The sequence below is a fragment of the Bubalus bubalis genome, chromosome 6 (assembly GCF_019923935.1).
Source record: "Bubalus bubalis isolate 160015118507 breed Murrah chromosome 6, NDDB_SH_1, whole genome shotgun sequence".
NCBI classification, from domain to species: domain Eukaryota; kingdom Metazoa; phylum Chordata; class Mammalia; order Artiodactyla; family Bovidae; genus Bubalus; species Bubalus bubalis.
The window spans coordinates 20,050,112-20,068,621 of NC_059162.1; the positions used below are offsets into that span (position 1 = coordinate 20,050,112).

Here is an 18,510-nt window from a genome sequence, read left to right on the forward strand (position 1 = left end):
CTCACTTGGAGTAAAATCATGAGGGACGTCTGACCATGGGATGGAGGGTAGGGGATTGCCCAAGTCCTTGGGAGAGGGGGATAAATTGGGACTTGAGACCAATAGGGCACTTCTGGTTTTAAAGGAATCAAGGATAGGGAAATTTAAACTATTTAGGTCTAGACATCGTTTCCCTCTAGGATAATGTATTTCATTAAGAAATTAAACCCATGAGCATAAACCTGTTTTCTTGAGGGTCTGTGTATGTAACCCAGCTAGAAACAAGCTGGATACCATGTATTATTATTTTTGTTCCAAGGACCCTCTTTTCCTCTTCCCCCCACATCTGTTTATGGAAGAAAATGTTTGGGGATGTGGTTTAGGGACTGAACTAGATTCTCATGATCTGTCACATGCCTGGATATTGAGGGAAGCATTTGGAGAAGCTCATATGACTGGCCCTGGATTGGGGATTTTAATAATTGAGACAGATAATGTTCATCAGGCTTTGGCAGTGAAGAAGTCACAAGTGAATTTGTCAGTGCTTATGGCATTGATTCAAGCGCTGTCATAACCAGGAGTACTGTTTCTGGTTACTTTAGAACTGGTTTCATATGGATTTTTTGGGCATATCCTTCCTCAGCAAAATCATGTCAGTCTGGAAAAGCTATTACCCTGCCTGAAAGCAGTGACAGCTTTTAGGCAACAGGTCTATAAAACACAAATGATTTTGGAGCCTGTGACTTCCCTAAGATACTTTTTTCTAGTTTTTTGTCTTCATTTCCTCATCCGTGATGTGAGGGTCAGACACAAATTTTAAAACAAGTTTCAGAGTTGGAGAAATGAATAATAACAGGAAAAGGGCCAGAAAAGAGATAATCCCTTAGTGTAACACATAATATATGCTTGTCTATCAACCAAAGAGAAGGTAAGCCCCAACTTGGGTAATAATGTATTGAGGTCTTTTTTGTCTGTCTCAAAGGCAGGCAGCCATGTGAAACTAAATACCTAACTCTCCGCCCTGCCACACATGCTCCACATGCGCACAGAGGAAGGATACAAATCTGCCTCCTTCCCTCCTCCCTAATCCCCCTCTCTCAGCATTTCTATCTCCACTGCCCTCCCCATCCAAATTTTCCAGCCAGCAGCCAGAGCTGACTTCCGCAATCCTGGTGGAATAAATCCAGCACCCCTAGTCATCCGGCCACATTATCCACACTTCTCTGCTGAGACGAGCCCAGAGAACAGATGCCCATCAACAGGTAACATTTTCAGCTTCCTGGATCTTTTAACCTCTCATTCCTGTCAGTTCTCCATTTTTAGGAATATTAGGAACGTAGTGACTTGTTTATCAAAATGAACTTTATAGGCTTTCTGGAGGAAAACAGTGATGTCCTCTTTGGTTATTTCCTGGCTAAGTAAAATCTGCCTGGAAATCTTTAGGACTCCTTTTATGGTTTATATGTATGTATACGTGGTTGATAGTGAAAGCAAAGAATATAAGGCCTTTACCCATCCCTCAAAGAGTGGCCTCAGGGTTGGTTTTTTTTTTTTTTTGGTTGGTGGGGAGGCAAAGGTACTAAAAGGGTTAAGTTACTAGCAGGGAGGAGGAGAATGCAGAGGGGTGGTAGCTCAAGGTCTTCCTACTCTTGAGAATCTCAAAAGCCCTAACACTCCAGATATTAAATGTCCTGCTGGACATTTTTCCAATGTGCAAAGATTACACAAAAAATTGACAAGTTTAAAAATCATGCAAGCTGTACGACTTGCCGCAGACTGAACTTTTTCTTAAAATGGAGGACATGTGATTAGCAAGACACTACAAGACGTGAACGAAGCTAAAGTAAATTTCTGAAAAGCTGTGCGACTAATGATCACACAACATTGCTTTTCTGTCTTACGTTCTTCTAACAAACTTTGATTCTGAGGCTTTTTTGTCCTGTGAGGCAGTCCCAGAGGTATTTGTGGGTTTTTTGGTCAGAAAAAGAAAAGCTTTCCTCCCACAGCAGCTGGTTGAGATTAGGACAGTTTCCTGCCTAAGAAAGGAGCAGGAAGAGAAAGGAGGAAGTGCATAAGAACACTGAGGGGATATCTCAGAATAGGAGATGCTGTCAACTTTTCCCTTGTTCCCTGCTGGCAAGATTAGGAGCAGAATCAAAATTTAGGCAAGGAACAGAAGAATACCTTGAAGAAATGATCAGGAAGGAAAGACTTAGCTTTCCTTTGTGTATTCTCCAATCCCATTCATCTTAACCCTATACCTGTCCATCTCCTCCGAGTCTGCTGGGGACAGTGGAGCAGACAGGTGTTGCTCCCATCCTGATTGTCCATTTTCTTTCCCATTTCTGGTTATCTGTCCAAGTTTGTGTGTGTGTGTGTGTGTGTGTGTGATCTCCCAGAATACTTGGGACCAGGTGTATCAGCATCACATCCAAACCCAGACCCCCCTTCCCCTACCTATCATTTTATCATATGGAAATCACCCTGAATCTTTGTCTGCCTTCCTCATAGAGCCTAGTTTTCCTCTGCTTCATGGTCCAGAAGAAGGGGCTCCTAACTTTGGGTTCAGGAACTCCCCAGAATTATTGTATGTGTATTCATTTTTCTGGCAAGAGGAATTAATAGTGGGTTGCAATTTTTTATTAGCTTGTCATGTGAGTCTATGCTTACCAAAGATTAAGAACCATCTGTCTGAGCATATGGTTCCAGCTGTTTCCTCATCCCAAGTCAGGTTAGGAACCTCTGGACAAACAGAAGAGTCTCCCCCAATTATGGCTTCCCAGGTGGTGTTAGTGGTAAAGAACCTGCTTGCCAATGCAAGAGGCATAAGAGACTTGAGTTCCATCCCTGATTTAGGAAGATCCCATGGAGGAGGAAATGTCAACCCACTCCAGTGTTCTTGCCTAGAGAATCCATAGACAGAGTCTGGTGGGCTATAGTCCATAGGGCCGGCAAGAGTTGGACACGACTGGAACTACCACGCATGCCCCTAATTATCCTATTCTCCAGGATGTGGGGGCTCACGGTTCTACTACTGCTGCCTGTGGTGAGCTTTGCTCTATACCCCGAGGAGATACTGGACACCCAGTGGGAGCTATGGAAGAAGACCTACAGAAAGCAGTATAACAGCAAGGTGCCTGGGAACCTGGAGGAGAATCTGGGAGGGCTGGAACCCAAGACATCCAACCCTAGCTTCCAAATTCCCTTCTTCAAATTCAGTATTATAATAACAACCAAGCAAACCTGTCCCTGTTTGCTGTTAACATATACTCTCTATTCCTACTCCTCAAGTCATCCTCAATCAAGTCCTATCTTTTCTTTATAACTGTCATATAGGTCTCTTTTGGGAAGCCTTCTCAAATAATGCTATTAATCCATAAGCAATTTTCCCCTATAAATAAGAGCTTTGAGTTTTTTTATTTGCAGTTGTTTATATATTGATCTTTGCATGCTCTTTACAATGCCATGGTCAGTTCCTCAACTAGATGGTAGATCCTCTATGATTATAAATTTAATCTCTTCTGAAAACCTCCACAGTACTATGTAAGTAACTTTATACACAGGACACAGTCTATGCAAATACTAATTATGCTCCGTTTAGGTGGATGAGATCTCTCGGCGTTTAATTTGGGAAAAAAACCTGAAGCATATTTCCATCCATAATCTTGAGGCCTCACTTGGTGTCCATACATATGAACTGGCCATGAACCACTTGGGGGACATGGTGAGTTGAACCTCAGTTCCTGGTCTATCTGCCTGTTTTGTCTTGGTTCCCTGCTTATGCCTGGTCTCTCTCTTCTTTGTCCCAGACCAGTGAAGAAGTGGTTCAGAAGATGACTGGACTCAAAGTACCCGCTTCTCGTTCCCGCAGTAATGACACCCTCTATATCCCAGACTGGGAAGGCAGAGCCCCAGACTCTATTGATTATCGGAAGAAGGGATACGTTACTCCTGTCAAAAACCAGGTATCCTCCTTTCTGTTGGGTGTGGGTATGTAAGCTAGCATGATCTCTCCCTTTTTCTGCTTCTTTGTTCTAAGGTATGAGGGCACCAGAAAGAGAGGGGAAAGAATTAAGTTACACCTCCCACTGCCAAGAGAATAAAGCCTATTCTGTTGTTTAACTCATCATCTGTTTTTGTAGATTTAGGTTGTTTTTTTTTCTTTTTTCTTTTCTACAATAGTATTGCTATAAGCACCTGTGTGCATATATACAAATATTTATGCAAAATAAATCTTAAAGTTGGAGTCAGTAGGTCACAGAACCCTTTCCACAAAAGTTTTTACAATCTTACATTCTTACCAGCCTGAGAATGTAAGTTTTTCCACAACCTTAACAATGCTGATTATATCTGCCAGATGATCTAACATTCATTCAACAACTACAGTTTTTGCAGAACCTACCAGGTATAGTGCTAGACAGTAGAGAGGACTAAGACATAACCTGTGTTCTCAGGAAATCCCCAATCTTAAAAAATAGAACTAGCAGGAAAGAAAAAAATGTATCATCTAGCTGAACACACACCAATAATAATAGCTAGCACTGTTGGGGAGATTATTATTATTGCACATAATAATTCATCCTTTATATGAATTAACTTTTTAAATTCTCATAATCTCATTATATTATTATTATTCACAATTTATACATAAAGACAGTGTGGTACAGAGAAGTTTAGTAATTTACCCAAGGTCATTGATCTCTTGTGTTACAAAGCCAGTACAGATGGTCCCTGACGTTTTTTTTTAGCAAGATAATAAATCCTTAATTATTCTTCTACATTGTTTTTACAGCAAGTATCTTATGCAGATATACACAATTAGTATCATTGTTTCCAACACAATAGTTATATTTTTATAAGTCTTCCACATTTCTATTCCCTATGTGCCCAAGACCTACCTTTAAAGAGTATTTCTTTTATCTGCAGTATTTCTTCATTTGTAAAAGTATTAAAGAACATGGAAAACTTTTCCTATCCTAGAGTAGTTCTCTGACTTTCTAATGGTTCACCTTATGATATTTTTGACTTCATGATGGTGTAAAAGTGATAGGCATTCCGTAGAAACTGTACTTCAAATTTTAAATTTTGATCTTTTCCCAGGCTAGCAATATGTAGTATGATACCTTCTCCTGATGTTAGGCTGTGGTAGCAGGCCATGGCTCCCAGCCAGGCACATGGTCCTGAGGGTGAACACAACTACAGCCATTCTGTTTTTCACTTTCAGTACAATTATAATTCAATAAATTTCATAAGATATTCAATATAATTATAATTCAGTAAATTACAGGAGATATTCAACACTAATAGGCTTTGTGTGAGATTATTTTGCCTGACTGTAGGCTAACGTAAGTGTTCTGAGTACATGTAAGTCAGGCTGGGCTAACTTACTAACATTCAGTAAGTTAGGGGTATTGCATTTTCACCTTACTGTTTTTCAATTCATGATGGATTCATTGATTTATTGAAGTGCTGTACTCTGCTTTACTACAACAGTTATTAATAGCAACAATAGCAGTAGAACACTGCAACAAAGGTTAAGTGAAGGGAATAGCAAAGGGAATGGGTGCTGGAATTTATAAAATGTATGAAATTTTATCGGGCAGGTAGAAGAGAGAAACAGAAAGTGTGAACAGCAATTACTAATGATTTCTCTGTTATGCCTCTCAGGGTCAGTGTGGTTCCTGTTGGGCTTTTAGCTCTGTGGGTGCCCTGGAGGGCCAACTCAAGAAGAAAACCGGCAAACTCTTGAATCTGAGTCCTCAGAACCTGGTGGATTGTGTGTCTGAGAATGATGGCTGTGGAGGGGGCTATATGACCAATGCCTTCCAGTATGTGCAGAAAAACCGAGGCATTGACTCTGAAGATGCCTACCCGTATGTTGGACAGGTGAGACTGTCCCACATAGCCATATAATTCTGTAATGGCTTCTCCTTCTCCAGCATGACACTTTGTTCTGGAAACAGTTCCAGAGATCTTGTTTTCTGTTACCCTATCCAGCTTTCTTGATGAAATGATTTCCCACAAAAGGTGAAGAAGATTCCCATAGTTTGGGAGAATTTGTGTGTGTGTTTTAAAATTAATTAATTTGTTGCTTGACGTGGTCTTTCTCTAGTTGTGGTGAGTGAGGCCTACTCTCCAGTTGGTGGCTTCTCATTGTGGTTGCTTCTCATTGCAAAACTTAGGCTCTAAGACATGTGGGCTTAGTAGTTGTGGAGCACAGGTTTTAGTTGCCCCACAGCATGTGGGATTTTCCCAAGTCAGGAATCGAACATGTGTCTCCTGCATTGGTAAGTAGATTCTTACCCAGTGGACCACCAGGGAAGTCCAGTCTGGGAAAATTTGGGGAGCTTTAGGCTACCATGGCTCCTAGCTGTCTCTCTGCCCTAGAGAAAGACAGGCTATCCCATAGATCTCTGAGTAGGTCTCTATAACTCTCTATTCAACTCTTCCACTCCCATCAGAAATCTCTAAGCCCACCATACTAATTTCATGAATCATGTGGCTTTATTTTGTATGATCTCAATGTGGATTTGGGGAACATTTAAGCAAATTATGTAAGTTAACATGTTAACATGTTTAAAATGAGAGAAAAAAGCAAGTTGCTTCATATTGCAATTTTAGATATGAACTCACTTCCTCCCATAAGGTCCTTTAGTAATAGGAAGATCTTTCTTATCTAAAAGGAAGAAGATCTGAGGACATTTTTATATACATGGAGTTGATAGGTAATATGGGGCCTTTGCAGCAGGAGCCTTTAAAGTAGGGATTGCAAGTCTGAGTAATACAAATGAGGCTACCGTGTGCTAAGCCGTGTACTTAGTGCATGTTCTCATTTAATCCTTATAAAAGCCCAGTCAGTCAGTCAGTCAGTTCAGTCGCTCAGTCATGTCCGACTCTTTGCGACCCCATGAATTGCAGCACGCCAGGCCTCCCTGTCCATCACCAACTCCCGGAGTTCACTCAGACTCACGTCCATCGAGTCAGTGATGCCATCCAGCCATCTCAGCCTCTGTCGTCCCCTTCTCCTCCTGCCCCCACTCCCTCCCAGCATCAGAGTCTTTTCCAATGAGTCAACTCTTCGCATGAGGTGGCCAAAGTACTGGAGTTTCAGCTTCAGCATCATTCCCTCCAAAGAAATCCCAGGGCTGATCTCCTTCAGAATGGACTGGTTGGATCTCCTTGCAGTCCAAGGGACTCTCAAGAGTCTTCTCCAACACCACAGTTCAAAAGCATCAATAGGTGAGGACTTAGAAGGACATAGACACTTAAGGGGATAAAATGGCATATTCAAATTCACACCTCTAGTTATGTAACAGAGCCAAGATCTACCCGTCAGATCTGTTTATCTGCTGCAAATATCCCCAGTCTTGTCTTCTATTCACACATTCAAGAATTTCTTTACTAGAATATAATATCTAGGAACAGAATTGTCTGAGTCTTTGGATCTGTGCATCTTCAACTATACTAGATGATGTCAAATTTTTTACCAAGGTATTTGAAAAATTTATATTCCCATCTGCATAGTATAAGAAATCCGGTTGGTTCACAGCTTCGTCAATATCTGCATTTCTTTATGAATTGACTGCTTATATCTTTTGTGTGTGATTGTGTGTGTGCTCAGTCATGTCTGTCTCTTAGCAACCCTGTAGACTGTAGCTCACCAGGCTCCTCTATCCATGGAATTTTATAGGCAAGAATACTGGAGCAGGTTGCTATTTCCTACTCCAGGGGATCTTCCCAACCCAGAGATTGAACCCGTGTCTCTTGGGTTTCCTGCACTGACAGGTGGATTCTTTACCACTCTGCTACCATGGAGGCATTTATATCGTTTGCCCATTTTAAATTAGATTTTATTCTCTTTCTTACTAATATTTAAAAAATGTAAAAAGATATTTGGATACTAATACTATGTGTATTGGGCTTCCCTGGTGGCCCAGTGGTAAAGAATCTGCCTGCCAATGCAGGAGATGTGGGTTCAGTCCCTGGGTCAGGAAGATCACCTGGAGAAGAAAATGGCAACCCACTTCAGTATTCTTGCCTGGGAAATCCCATGGACAGAGGAGCCTGGCAGACTACAGTCCATGGGATTGCAAAAGAGTCAGACATGACTTTGCGACTAAACAACTATAACTATGTGTTAACTATGTGTTTTCTTTTCTTTCTGTTTATGATGTCTTTCAATCCAGAAAATTTCTTAATTTTAGAAAAATTATTTTTTTCCTTTGCAATTTGAGCCTTTAAAAACCCAGTAACAGTGAGTTTTATTTATTTATATTTAGTCATCTGAAGTGATATCTGATGCAATAAAATGCTCATTAATATAAATGACTGAACAGATCCATTTCACTGGATACTCAACAATCTACATAGTAAAGTCACTTCAACACATCCTCATGAAATTTCATGCCATTATTATTTCATGGTTTGTTTTTTTTTTTTTTTTAGTTGTCAGGTATACACATCAGGAAAGTTGGAGGTTGTGTGTGGAAAGATTTTTCTTTAATCTGTATACAGTTTTCATAGGGCTTCTAGTGTAAGGTGCAGCATACTAAAGCTGCCCTAACAGATTAGCTTTTTAATTCTGAGTACATCAGGCCATTAGTGACATAACCCAAATGTGACAAAATATTGTTTTAAATTGTTAAATATTTTTTTGACAACTTTTTGTTGTCACTTGATATCAAAAAAATTAAATCCTAATAGTATATACAAAAAAACAGATTCATAGTTATAACTTTTTTTTCCATGTTGCTTTATCCAGGCAGCCAATTTAAAGGTTTGTCTAACTATATTAAAAAAATAAATATTATTAGAAGTATTATTAGTGTTGATCACTTATCCATTGACAGCTTACATCGTTTATTCAGTACTGTATTAACCAGTTTGTTGAGGGATAGTTTAATAACTCGGAAACTCTGAATAAAAATTATATAACATTTGAATCCCTGTTTTGAAATAGAAGGAGCAATTGACTTACAATCTTTGTTCCTTTACCCCCTCAAATGATCTCTTCAGCATTTTAGAGGAATATGTAATAATTTTGGTTTTATAATCAGTCAAAATGAAGAGTTGGCCATTATAAGACATGTGTTCCATTTTTAATATTTTGAATCTTGGACAACTGTTCTCATTATTTTTATTGTATAAAACTGAAAGAACTTCTTATATGAACATGTAAATGAATGGAAAGAGGTTGCGAAAAAACAAAGCTTAAAAAAGAAGGCAGCAGGCAGATAATACAGTAATTTAAGTTCATTCCAGCCACAATACAAGTTATTTTTACTTTAAAATATCATTACATGGTATCCTTCCAAATCCATCCCCTAGATATTTTATTGTACTTGTACATCTATGCAAGTTTTGGTACTAGGAGGCACCAAGGGTTTGGATTATATGGCAAAGGAATCTAGAGAAATTATTAATACAGGATGTTCCTATAATCTTAGACTATCAGGTCAAATACTACCATTATTGTTAGTGTTTAGATAATTTTTTAAAGTATTTATTTATTTATTTTTGGCTGGATCGGGTCTTGGTTGCTATGCAGAGGCTTTCTCTAGTTGTGGCAAGCAGGAGCTAATCTTTGTTTCAGTGTGCAGGCTTCTCATTCCAGTGACTTCTCTTGTTGCAGAGCACGGTCTCTAGGCATGGAGGCTTCAGTAGTTTTGACACACAGGCTTAACTGTTCCATGGCATAAGGGATCTTCCCAGACCAGGGATCGAGCCATGCCGATCTTAACCAGGTGAATTCTTAACCACTGGACCAGCAGGGAAGCCCTATGTAATATATTCTTGTAGATGCAACATTAGGGTTTTTGAGGGGAAAATGAACTGACAAAAAGAATACACCCCTTTGACGTGGGTTGCCATTAGATTCCATGATTCTGGCTTGACAATGAAACACATCATTGTTAACTAGACCTGCAAAACATAATGTTGGAAATTCACAGGCTAAATTACTGAGTTCTTTATTAATTTGTTTCAGTGTCATGTTATGTGATTTTGCCTCTCTCTCCCATGAGGGCACAAGGTCAGCCAGAACGCTGCCTGATACAAGTGCATGGGGCCAACCAAGGTCTTCTGTCTAGCGGGGGCTGGGCCTCCTCCCAACACAGGAGCTGCTGCCTCCTTGCCTACCGAGGATCACACATACTACATTGCCAAAGTTGATTTGTGGGTTGTTTGTTTTTTTTTTTAATCTAATTTCAGAAATCTTTATCTTCTCTGAGGTAATAAAAATATTCCTTTTTTCAAGTTTTATAGTGTTTTCTTTCACATTTATGTTTTAAAACCACTTGGAGCTGATTTTTGGGCATGGTACAAGGTATACAATTTTCATGTTCTTTAAAAAATTTTTAATTTAATTTTAATTGGAGAATAATTGCTTTACAATATTGTGTTGTTTTCTACCATATATCAGCATGAATCAGCCGCAGGTATATGTATGTCCCCTCCCTCTTGAACCTCCCTCCCACCTCCCACCCCATATTCTTTTCTTACAGTTTCTAAGATGGTGAGGAGAGAACAGACCCTTGGTGGAGACTCAGGTCTGCTGCCGTGCACTGATGTCACCCAAAACTTTAACAGACTTTCTCACCAGTTCCTATTTTAACCTTGTTTTTCCAGGATGAAAATTGTATGTACAATCCAACAGGCAAGGCAGCTAAGTGCAGAGGGTACAGAGAGATCCCCGAAGGAAATGAAAAAGCCCTGAAGAGGGCAGTAGCCCGAGTGGGACCCATCTCTGTGGCCATTGATGCAAGCCTGACCTCCTTCCAGTTTTACAGAAAAGGTAAGGTGCTGTTCTTATAGAGCACAATCAACCTTCTCTCCTGATGTGGACTGGGCAGCTTCCCTAAGGGTACCAGGCATTTTCAGTACTTGTTTCCATAATCAGACTGAGTGTACCAGAGAGAAACAGCTGCCACAGCACAGACCATCTCTTTTGTAAGTCCTCTTACAAAAGACTGGGACAGGATTCTACAGAGGGTCTCCTAGAGTGGGAGACCCCACAGACCTAGCTAATGCAACCCTTGGATTGCAGAAAGCTTCACCCTGGTAATTTGTTTCCTAGGTGTGTATTATGATGAAAACTGCAATAGCGATAATCTGAACCATGCGGTTTTGGCAGTGGGATATGGGATCCAGAAGGGGAACAAGCACTGGATAATTAAAAACAGGTAAGTATGGGAACCCTGTATTTGTCACCCCCTCACTCTCTTAACATTCAACCTCAATTTCCCAATATTCCTTTTTTTCCCTCAAAGAAAATTTTCTCAAATGTTTCAATTCTACCTTCCCAATCTGAGGCTATTCATTCTAACATAATGGCCAGACAAGAGTACTAAAGGTATGTGTTGGACAGCTAATCCGTGTTCAAGGTACTTAGTCATGCACACAAACATGTCTGTCTTCAGTGATCTCACAGCCCCTAAAAAAGACAGACCTAGCTAATGTGAGAACGTAAAGGAGCACCAAGAGCCAGCAGGAACTGTGGAATTATATGTATTTTTTCTTTTTTCTCTAATGTGATTGGTTTTTTAGGGAGGTTTCCATCATGAGTCTGATGGTAAGCATTAGGGAACAATATAAACAATGTAAAAGTTTAATATCCCCTTGTGTAGCTTTTTGCTCTTAGGATAGACATATATCAGAGTTGGGCAGAAATTTTGAAGTCTGTGAAGATAATGCATTTCAAAAAGTAGATATGAGCACCAAAAACAAAATTAGTATTTCCTTCTCTATTATTGGGAACAAATAAAACTATAGGGCCCGTTGGCTCCCTATTTCTCTTTAGCTCCTTATGACTTTATGGATGGGGTGCAGATTTATAGGAATTATTCTTTTCCTTTCCTCATTGATCAGTACCAGCCTGGCAGTAGCACTGATTAAACTTTCTGTCCTTGATGCCCTCCAAAGGAGCAGGCATCCTAGACTCTGGGGAGTTCTCAAGCTCGGTATGCTGCCTGGAGGGCTGGCAGGATGGAATGTGAGGCTGGGAATAACTTTTTAAATCACAGTCTGAACTAAGGGTGAGCCTGTGCATCTTCCTAAGAGGGTATTCCTTCTCCCACAGCTTCTGTCTTGTGTTCTTCCTTTCTCCTTTCTCAGCCCAGGCACTTACCCTGTCCTTTCTTTTCGATCAAGTGGTAAGTTCTACATCCAAGAGAGCTGGGAAGAATAAAGGACATACCCAGGCAGGATCAGGGTCATTGGGAACCCCTGGATAAGGGAACAGGGGTAGGGTAAATTGCTTAAGTAAATGTACCAGGTGATTGGTGAATTTTCTGGTTGGGAAAAAAGGAGAGTAAACTTATGAAAATAATTTAGGAAGATATATGGACCAATCTCTCCCCATTCCCCTGTCTTTGTGTCTGCCTCTGTCTTTATCTGTATCTAATCTTCCAACCTTTCCACTTGTCTCCTTAGCAGTCTCATCTGTTCTTATGGCTTCATTCATCTCTCCTATGATTGTTGTTCAGGTGCTCAGTTTGTCTGACTCTTTGTGAGCCCATGGACTGCAGCACACCAGACTTCCCTGTCCTTCACTATCTCCTGGAGTTTGCACAAACTCATGTCCACTGAGTCGATGATGCCATCTAACCATCTCATCCTCTGTCGCCACTTCTTCTATGGGTTCACTCCCAAACCAAAATCACCAGCTTCAGCCTCTCTTGCCTCTTTCTTATGCTCTAGACTCATGTTTTCAAGATAATTCATCACAAAACTCAAGTTGAATGACTTCACTCTCCTAATCAGAAAACTTCAGTGTCTCCTCCACTATCATGGGCCAGAGAGTCAAAATCTTTAGCTTGGTGAGAAAGATCCCTTTAACCTAATCTCCCACTATACCCTGTCAGGCACCCTGTTCTTCAGATATATAATTTTTTTTTTTTTGGAGTATACTTGATCCACGATTCTGTGATAGCTCTGGGTGTATGGCAGTTAGCTACATGATCTTAACACATATCCCATGCTTTCCTGCCTCTATTACTCATTTCACTCTCACCCGCTGGCTTCCCGTTTCCACAGGTCCAAATTCTATCAGCCTTTGGGCTCAGCTCAAATGCCACCTCTTTAGTTAAGCCCTTTTTGATCCCCTTGAGCAGAAGCAATCTCTCTTGTAACACTATGTCTTCTCTCCATTTCTTGACTTTAAAGTCTTTAAAGGTAAAACTGATTTATTTATTTTGGTAAGCCATAAAAACCTAGCACAATACTCAGTAAATGTTTTGTTGAATAAACTGAGGGTACTAAGTATTTTCCTTGCTTGATCCTACAGCTGGGGAGAAAACTGGGGAAACAAAGGCTATATCCTCATGGCCCGGAATAAGAACAACGCTTGTGGCATTGCCAACCTGGCCAGCTTCCCCAAGATGTGAATTCCACCAGCCAACCCTGTCCTGCTCTTCCATTCCTTCCACAATGGTGCAACATGCTTATGTACCTTGAAGGAAACTGGCGTGCCTTTTTTGACACAGATGTGGTGACACAGAGATGGTCCGTTCAGTCTCCCTGTTTGTGTTTCAAGTGACACTCCTACTGCTTTCTTCTCTTCACCCAAGGTCTTTAATTTTTCATTGTTGCCACAGTAGAATTTCCCTAATAGGCATGTACTCTTAGGCTAAGAGATGTGACCAGCACCTGCCCTGACTGTGTTGTTCTGAGGCCAATGCTGTATAGAGGCTAGAGACCCTCAGAGAGGCTGGATTCTCATTCACAGGGACTAGTTAGCTTTAACCACTTGATAGGACTAAGGTGACCTGACTTCTCAGTCTCCATGTTTACCTCTCTATCTTCCAGGTAGAAATTCCACCCCATTAATAAATCTATCCACAATCTTTGGTACAAGTTTACATGATACAACAAATGTGTTTTCTTTTTCCTTCTTTGCATTTTTAAAGTAAACTGTGTTTATCGCTTATCTATAATTTAATAAATAGCTGTTTAGTAAACATTCATTTTGTGTCAGATATTGGACGAGGTGCTGGAGACAAAAAAATGAACAAAACATATTCCTTATATATGATGTGTTCACAGTTTGGAGATTCTGTTGCATAAACAATTTATCCTAATTCATTTATTTGTTTATTCCTTTGTTTATTATTATTCATTTATTTGTTTATTCCTTCCACTAACATTTTTTAGTGCTTACTTGGTATTAAGAATTGTACTAAGTTTCAGGGATTAAATGGATATAAAAAGATTTCAATATTTAATTCTATCTGTATGGAGACCAGATTAAGTGATACATGAACCTAGGTCTTGAAAAATATCTTTCTGTGGTTTGAGAACCTGAACTTTTGCTTTTACCAAAAGAGGAAATTGAAACTCTTTATAATAATTCCTAAGCAGTATCAATTTTAAAAGAGCTTAGCTGGCTAATAGTAAATCAGCACAACGAGCTTTTGCCATTTTTCACAAAATATTCTTTGAGCATCTGTTATTACTACTAGAAAGAGTTCACATTTATTGAACACTGACCATGTGTCAGGCACTACTTTATTTCATGCTGTGCAAAAACCATTTATTTTGTGTGTCAATATTAATTACCATGTCATTTGCAATGTATTCAAAGCTACCAGGATAAAACAAATTAGTAAGATGCGGCCCTGACTTCTGTGAAAGTTATAGACTAGTGACAGACATAAAAACAACTAATAATATCAACCATAATTAAATAAATATGAACTGTGGAAGCTCAGGATTGAGTCATTCATTCTTAAAATATTTTAGATGCAGTTTCATTGAAAACAAAGCTTTGAAATGTCTGAATGTGCAGAGAAGACTGGGGATTGAGGGGGATGAGGGAATGGAGAGATTGGGCGTGATGTGAAGAGTTGGATGAGGTGAGGCTGAAGGTTCTGGGTGAACAAAGCACCAGGAGAGATGTATGTGTGTGAATGATAAGGGCTGCAGTGGCTGCAAGTATGGGGTGCAAACACATATACATGGTAGAGCCGAGGAGAGAAAGTAGTTTGGAGGTGAGTCCAAGAAGGCCTTGAAAGCATTTGGTGTGCCAAGAAGTTCATACTTTATTCTAGAAACATTCAGGCATTTAATTGGCATCAAATATTTTTGAGTAGGAGAAGGACTGGAGAAGGCAATGGCAACCCACTCCAGTGTTCTTGCCTGGAGAATCCCAGGGACGGTGGAGCCTGATGGGCTGCCGTCTATGGGGTTGCACAGAGTCGGACACAACTGAAGCGACTTAGCAGCAGCAGCAGCAGGAGAAGGACACAATCAGGTTTTTGTTTTTGTTTTTTTTAATGTTAGCAGTGATCCTCTGGCAGTGCTGTAAAGAACAAATAACAGATGAGGAACAAAATGGAGATGCAAGAAAATGGAAAGTCAACATTTAGGAGACACTGCACATACTCTAGGGCTTCCCAGGTGGCACAGTGGTAAAGAATCCACCTGCCAGTGCAGGAGACATAAGAGATGCTGGTTTGATCCCTGGGTCAGGAAGATTCCCTGGAGTGGGAAATAGCAACCCACTCCAGTATTCTTGCCTGGAAAATTTCATGGTCAGAGGGACCTGATGGCTACAGTCCTTGGGGTAGCAAAGAGTCGGAGATGACTGAGCACACACACACATACTCTGCTGCTAAGTTGCTTCAGTCGTGTCTAACTCTGTGCGACCCCAGAGACAGCAGCCCACCAGGCTCCCCCGTCCCTGGGATTCTCCAGGCAAGAACACTGGAGTGGGTTGCCATTTCCTTCTCCAATGCATGAAAGTGAAAGTGAAGTCACTCAGTTGTGTCCGACTTCTCGCGACCCCATGGACTGCAGCCTACCAGGCTCCTCCGTCCATGGGATTTTCCAGGCAAGAGTACTGGAGTGGGGTGCCATTGCCTTCTCTGCATACATACTCTATTTCTTCTCAAAAAAGAATATTTAATGGAAGCATAACTCCTACTCCTGAACTTTTCTGAAGCACAGGTATTAATTTAGCAGATTGGGAATGTAAAACGGCATTCAGACCCCAAGAATAGTATATTGAAATGTGTAGGTATGAGTGAGCACATACAGTAACCTGCAGGTAGTCTCTGTGATGTTTGTAAAGACAAGCTTGAGAGAGGTCTGACTCCTCACTATGCAAATCTACACACTTCTAGTATTTTGATTTTTTTTTTCTTTCTGCCTGAAGAACATCCCTTAAAATTTCCTTTTGTATGGCTATGTGAGCAAAGATTTGTTTTATTCCTTTATGTATTTGGGTTTATTTCTAGATTTTCTATTCTGATACCTTAATATATATATATATCTGTACTTAACTGGTTTCATACATTTAATAATGTTTTAATATCTAGTCACATTAGTCTTCCCCTTATTACTCTCCTTTTCTAGATTTTTTTTCCTGAAAAGTCTTGTTTTCTATTTTTTCCATGTGATCTTTAGAATTAGCTTGCCACGTTGTCTAAAATTCTGGTATTTTTATTTGGATGACATTAAATTTATATCTTTAATTAGGGAAAACTGACTTCTTTATGGTATTGAATCTTCCTATCTAAGAGTAAGAGGTGCCTTTATATTTTGTCAAATGTTCTTTTGTGCCCTTCTTACAGATATTACCCATTTCTCGCTAACTTCTTTTCTAGTGAGTTTACCTTTTATTATTATTTTGCACTTTAAATGTGGTCTTTTCCAATATAATTTCTGATTGGATGTGTATTTGAAAGCTGTTGATTTCTCTTATATTCGTTTTGTACTCAGCTGCCTTACCTTAAGTAGACTTGTGGAGCCAGCATTTCACATTCCTGCCCGAGTGCTGAGTGTTCACTTCTTCACTTCCTCATCCTCTCTGTATTGTCTGATGCCAGCTGTCCTGGTGGGCATGAGGTGGGTCTCAGGTGTGGGTTTGGTCTGAGTTGCCTTGGTGACTGATGCTGTTGAGCATCTTTGCATGGGCTAAAGAGCCATTCAAATGTCTTTCTTGGTGAACTTATAAACTTTTGCCCATTTTTAATTGGGTTGTCTTTTATTTAGTCCAAAGAATTCTTTATATATTTTGCATACAACTCCTTTATCAGATGTATGATTTTCAGATATTTTTTCCCAGTCTGCAAATTTTCTTTCCATTTTTAAATTTTTTTAGGCCATGCTGTGTGGCGTATGGGATTTGGGATCTTAGTTCCCCAACCAGGGGTCAAACCCGTGCCCCCTGCATTGGGAGTCTTAACCACTGGACCACCAGGGAAGTCCCTTCTTTTCAATTTCTTAAGAGAGTCTTTTGAAATGCAAAGATTTTTATTGCTGATAAAATGCAGTTCAGCAGTTTTCCCGTGTATAGACTATGCTTTTAGTGTCGTGTAACCTTCAGCAAATTAGTAATAGGGGGAAACACATTCAGTTTGATAAAGAACATCCACAAAATACTTACAGGTAACATTATACTTTGGAGAAGGGAATGGCAACCTACTGCGGTATTCTTGCCTGGAGAATTCCATGAACAGAGGAGCCTGGTGGGCTACAATCCCATGGGGTTGCAAAGGGTAAGACACGACTGAGCGACTAACACAACCACCACCACCTTACCTTGAATTCTTTTTTGGTTTGTACTTTTTGCAGTTGATTCTTCTGATTTTGGGGAGAGGTTTTTGAGTATGTGAGCATATCATCCACAGAAGTCAGTATTACTGTTTTCTTTGTGATTTTTGCCTCTAATTTCTTTTTTGTCTGTTTACATTAGATAGTATCTCCAAAATGATGCTGAGCAATAGAATTGATAGGTCTCAACTTAGCACGTGATTATTTTTATAGATGTGTGAGAAATTCCCTTATAAAAATGTATATAATTCATGTAAGTAAACTTCAGTAAATGAACATCTATATTGTTTCCAGAGTTCTGTTACAAATCATACAGTAATTATTAATATTTTGACACAAGTTTTTAAATTACTGTAAATCAAGTCTGTAATTATATTTTTTGTTTCTTTCATAATAACAATATTAGCTAACATTTATTGAGCTTTACTATGCAGACCATAATGTGTTAAATGTTTTACCTACCCTTATTATTGCCATTTTACAGATTTCAAATAGCTTCTGCAAGGTAACCTAGCAAGTAAGTGGTTGAACCAGGATGCAGACCAGGTCTGTTTTGTTTTTCTTTCTCCTTTTACATATTTTATTATTTATTTTTATTTTTAAATTTGTTATAGAACACTTTAAACATATATATGAAAGGAGAAAGAGTGGTAGAGTGAATCCCTGTATACATCACCATTGTCAACAATTACCAACATTTTCCAATCTTCTTTCGTCTATTTCTTCTCATTTTTTTCAGTGTTTTAAAGCAAATCCCAGATATCACTTCATAAATATTTCATTATACATCTCTGAGTGAGAAATTTTTTAATATAACCACCATGCCATTAGTACATCCAACAAAATTAATAGTTATTTCTTAGTATCATTTAATATTTAGCCCATTTTAAAACCTCTCCAATCATTTAATGGTGTTTTTTTACTGTTAGTTTTCTCAAATTAGTATCCAAACAGTTTTATGCATTGCATTTATTTCCTAAG

At 39.5% G+C, this 18,510-nt stretch overlaps 1 protein-coding gene across 1 annotated transcript; it reads left to right on the forward strand.

Moving 5' to 3' along the window:
- Positions 1-1,049: 1,049 nt before the first annotated feature.
- CTSK (cathepsin K) lies at positions 1,050-14,683 on the forward strand. The gene is made up of 8 exons (XM_006058126.3): positions 1,050-1,241; positions 2,989-3,112; positions 3,581-3,703; positions 3,789-3,944; positions 5,647-5,865; positions 10,606-10,771; positions 11,054-11,159; positions 13,262-14,683. The coding sequence occupies exons 1-8, from the start codon at positions 1,228-1,230 to the stop codon at positions 13,359-13,361; spliced, it is 1,008 nt and encodes a 335-aa protein (XP_006058188.1). The 5' UTR covers positions 1,050-1,227; the 3' UTR covers positions 13,362-14,683.
- Positions 14,684-18,510: the final 3,827 nt, after the last annotated feature.

Bases quoted from the DNA above. Each gene is read 5' to 3' on its own strand.
- CTSK (XM_006058126.3), top strand. The intron at 3,945-5,646 runs GTATCCTCCTTT...TATGCCTCTCAG, and splicing joins TTACTCCTGTCAAAAACCAG to GGTCAGTGTGGTTCCTGTTG. The intron at 11,160-13,261 runs GTAAGTATGGGA...TTGATCCTACAG, and splicing joins CACTGGATAATTAAAAACAG to CTGGGGAGAAAACTGGGGAA.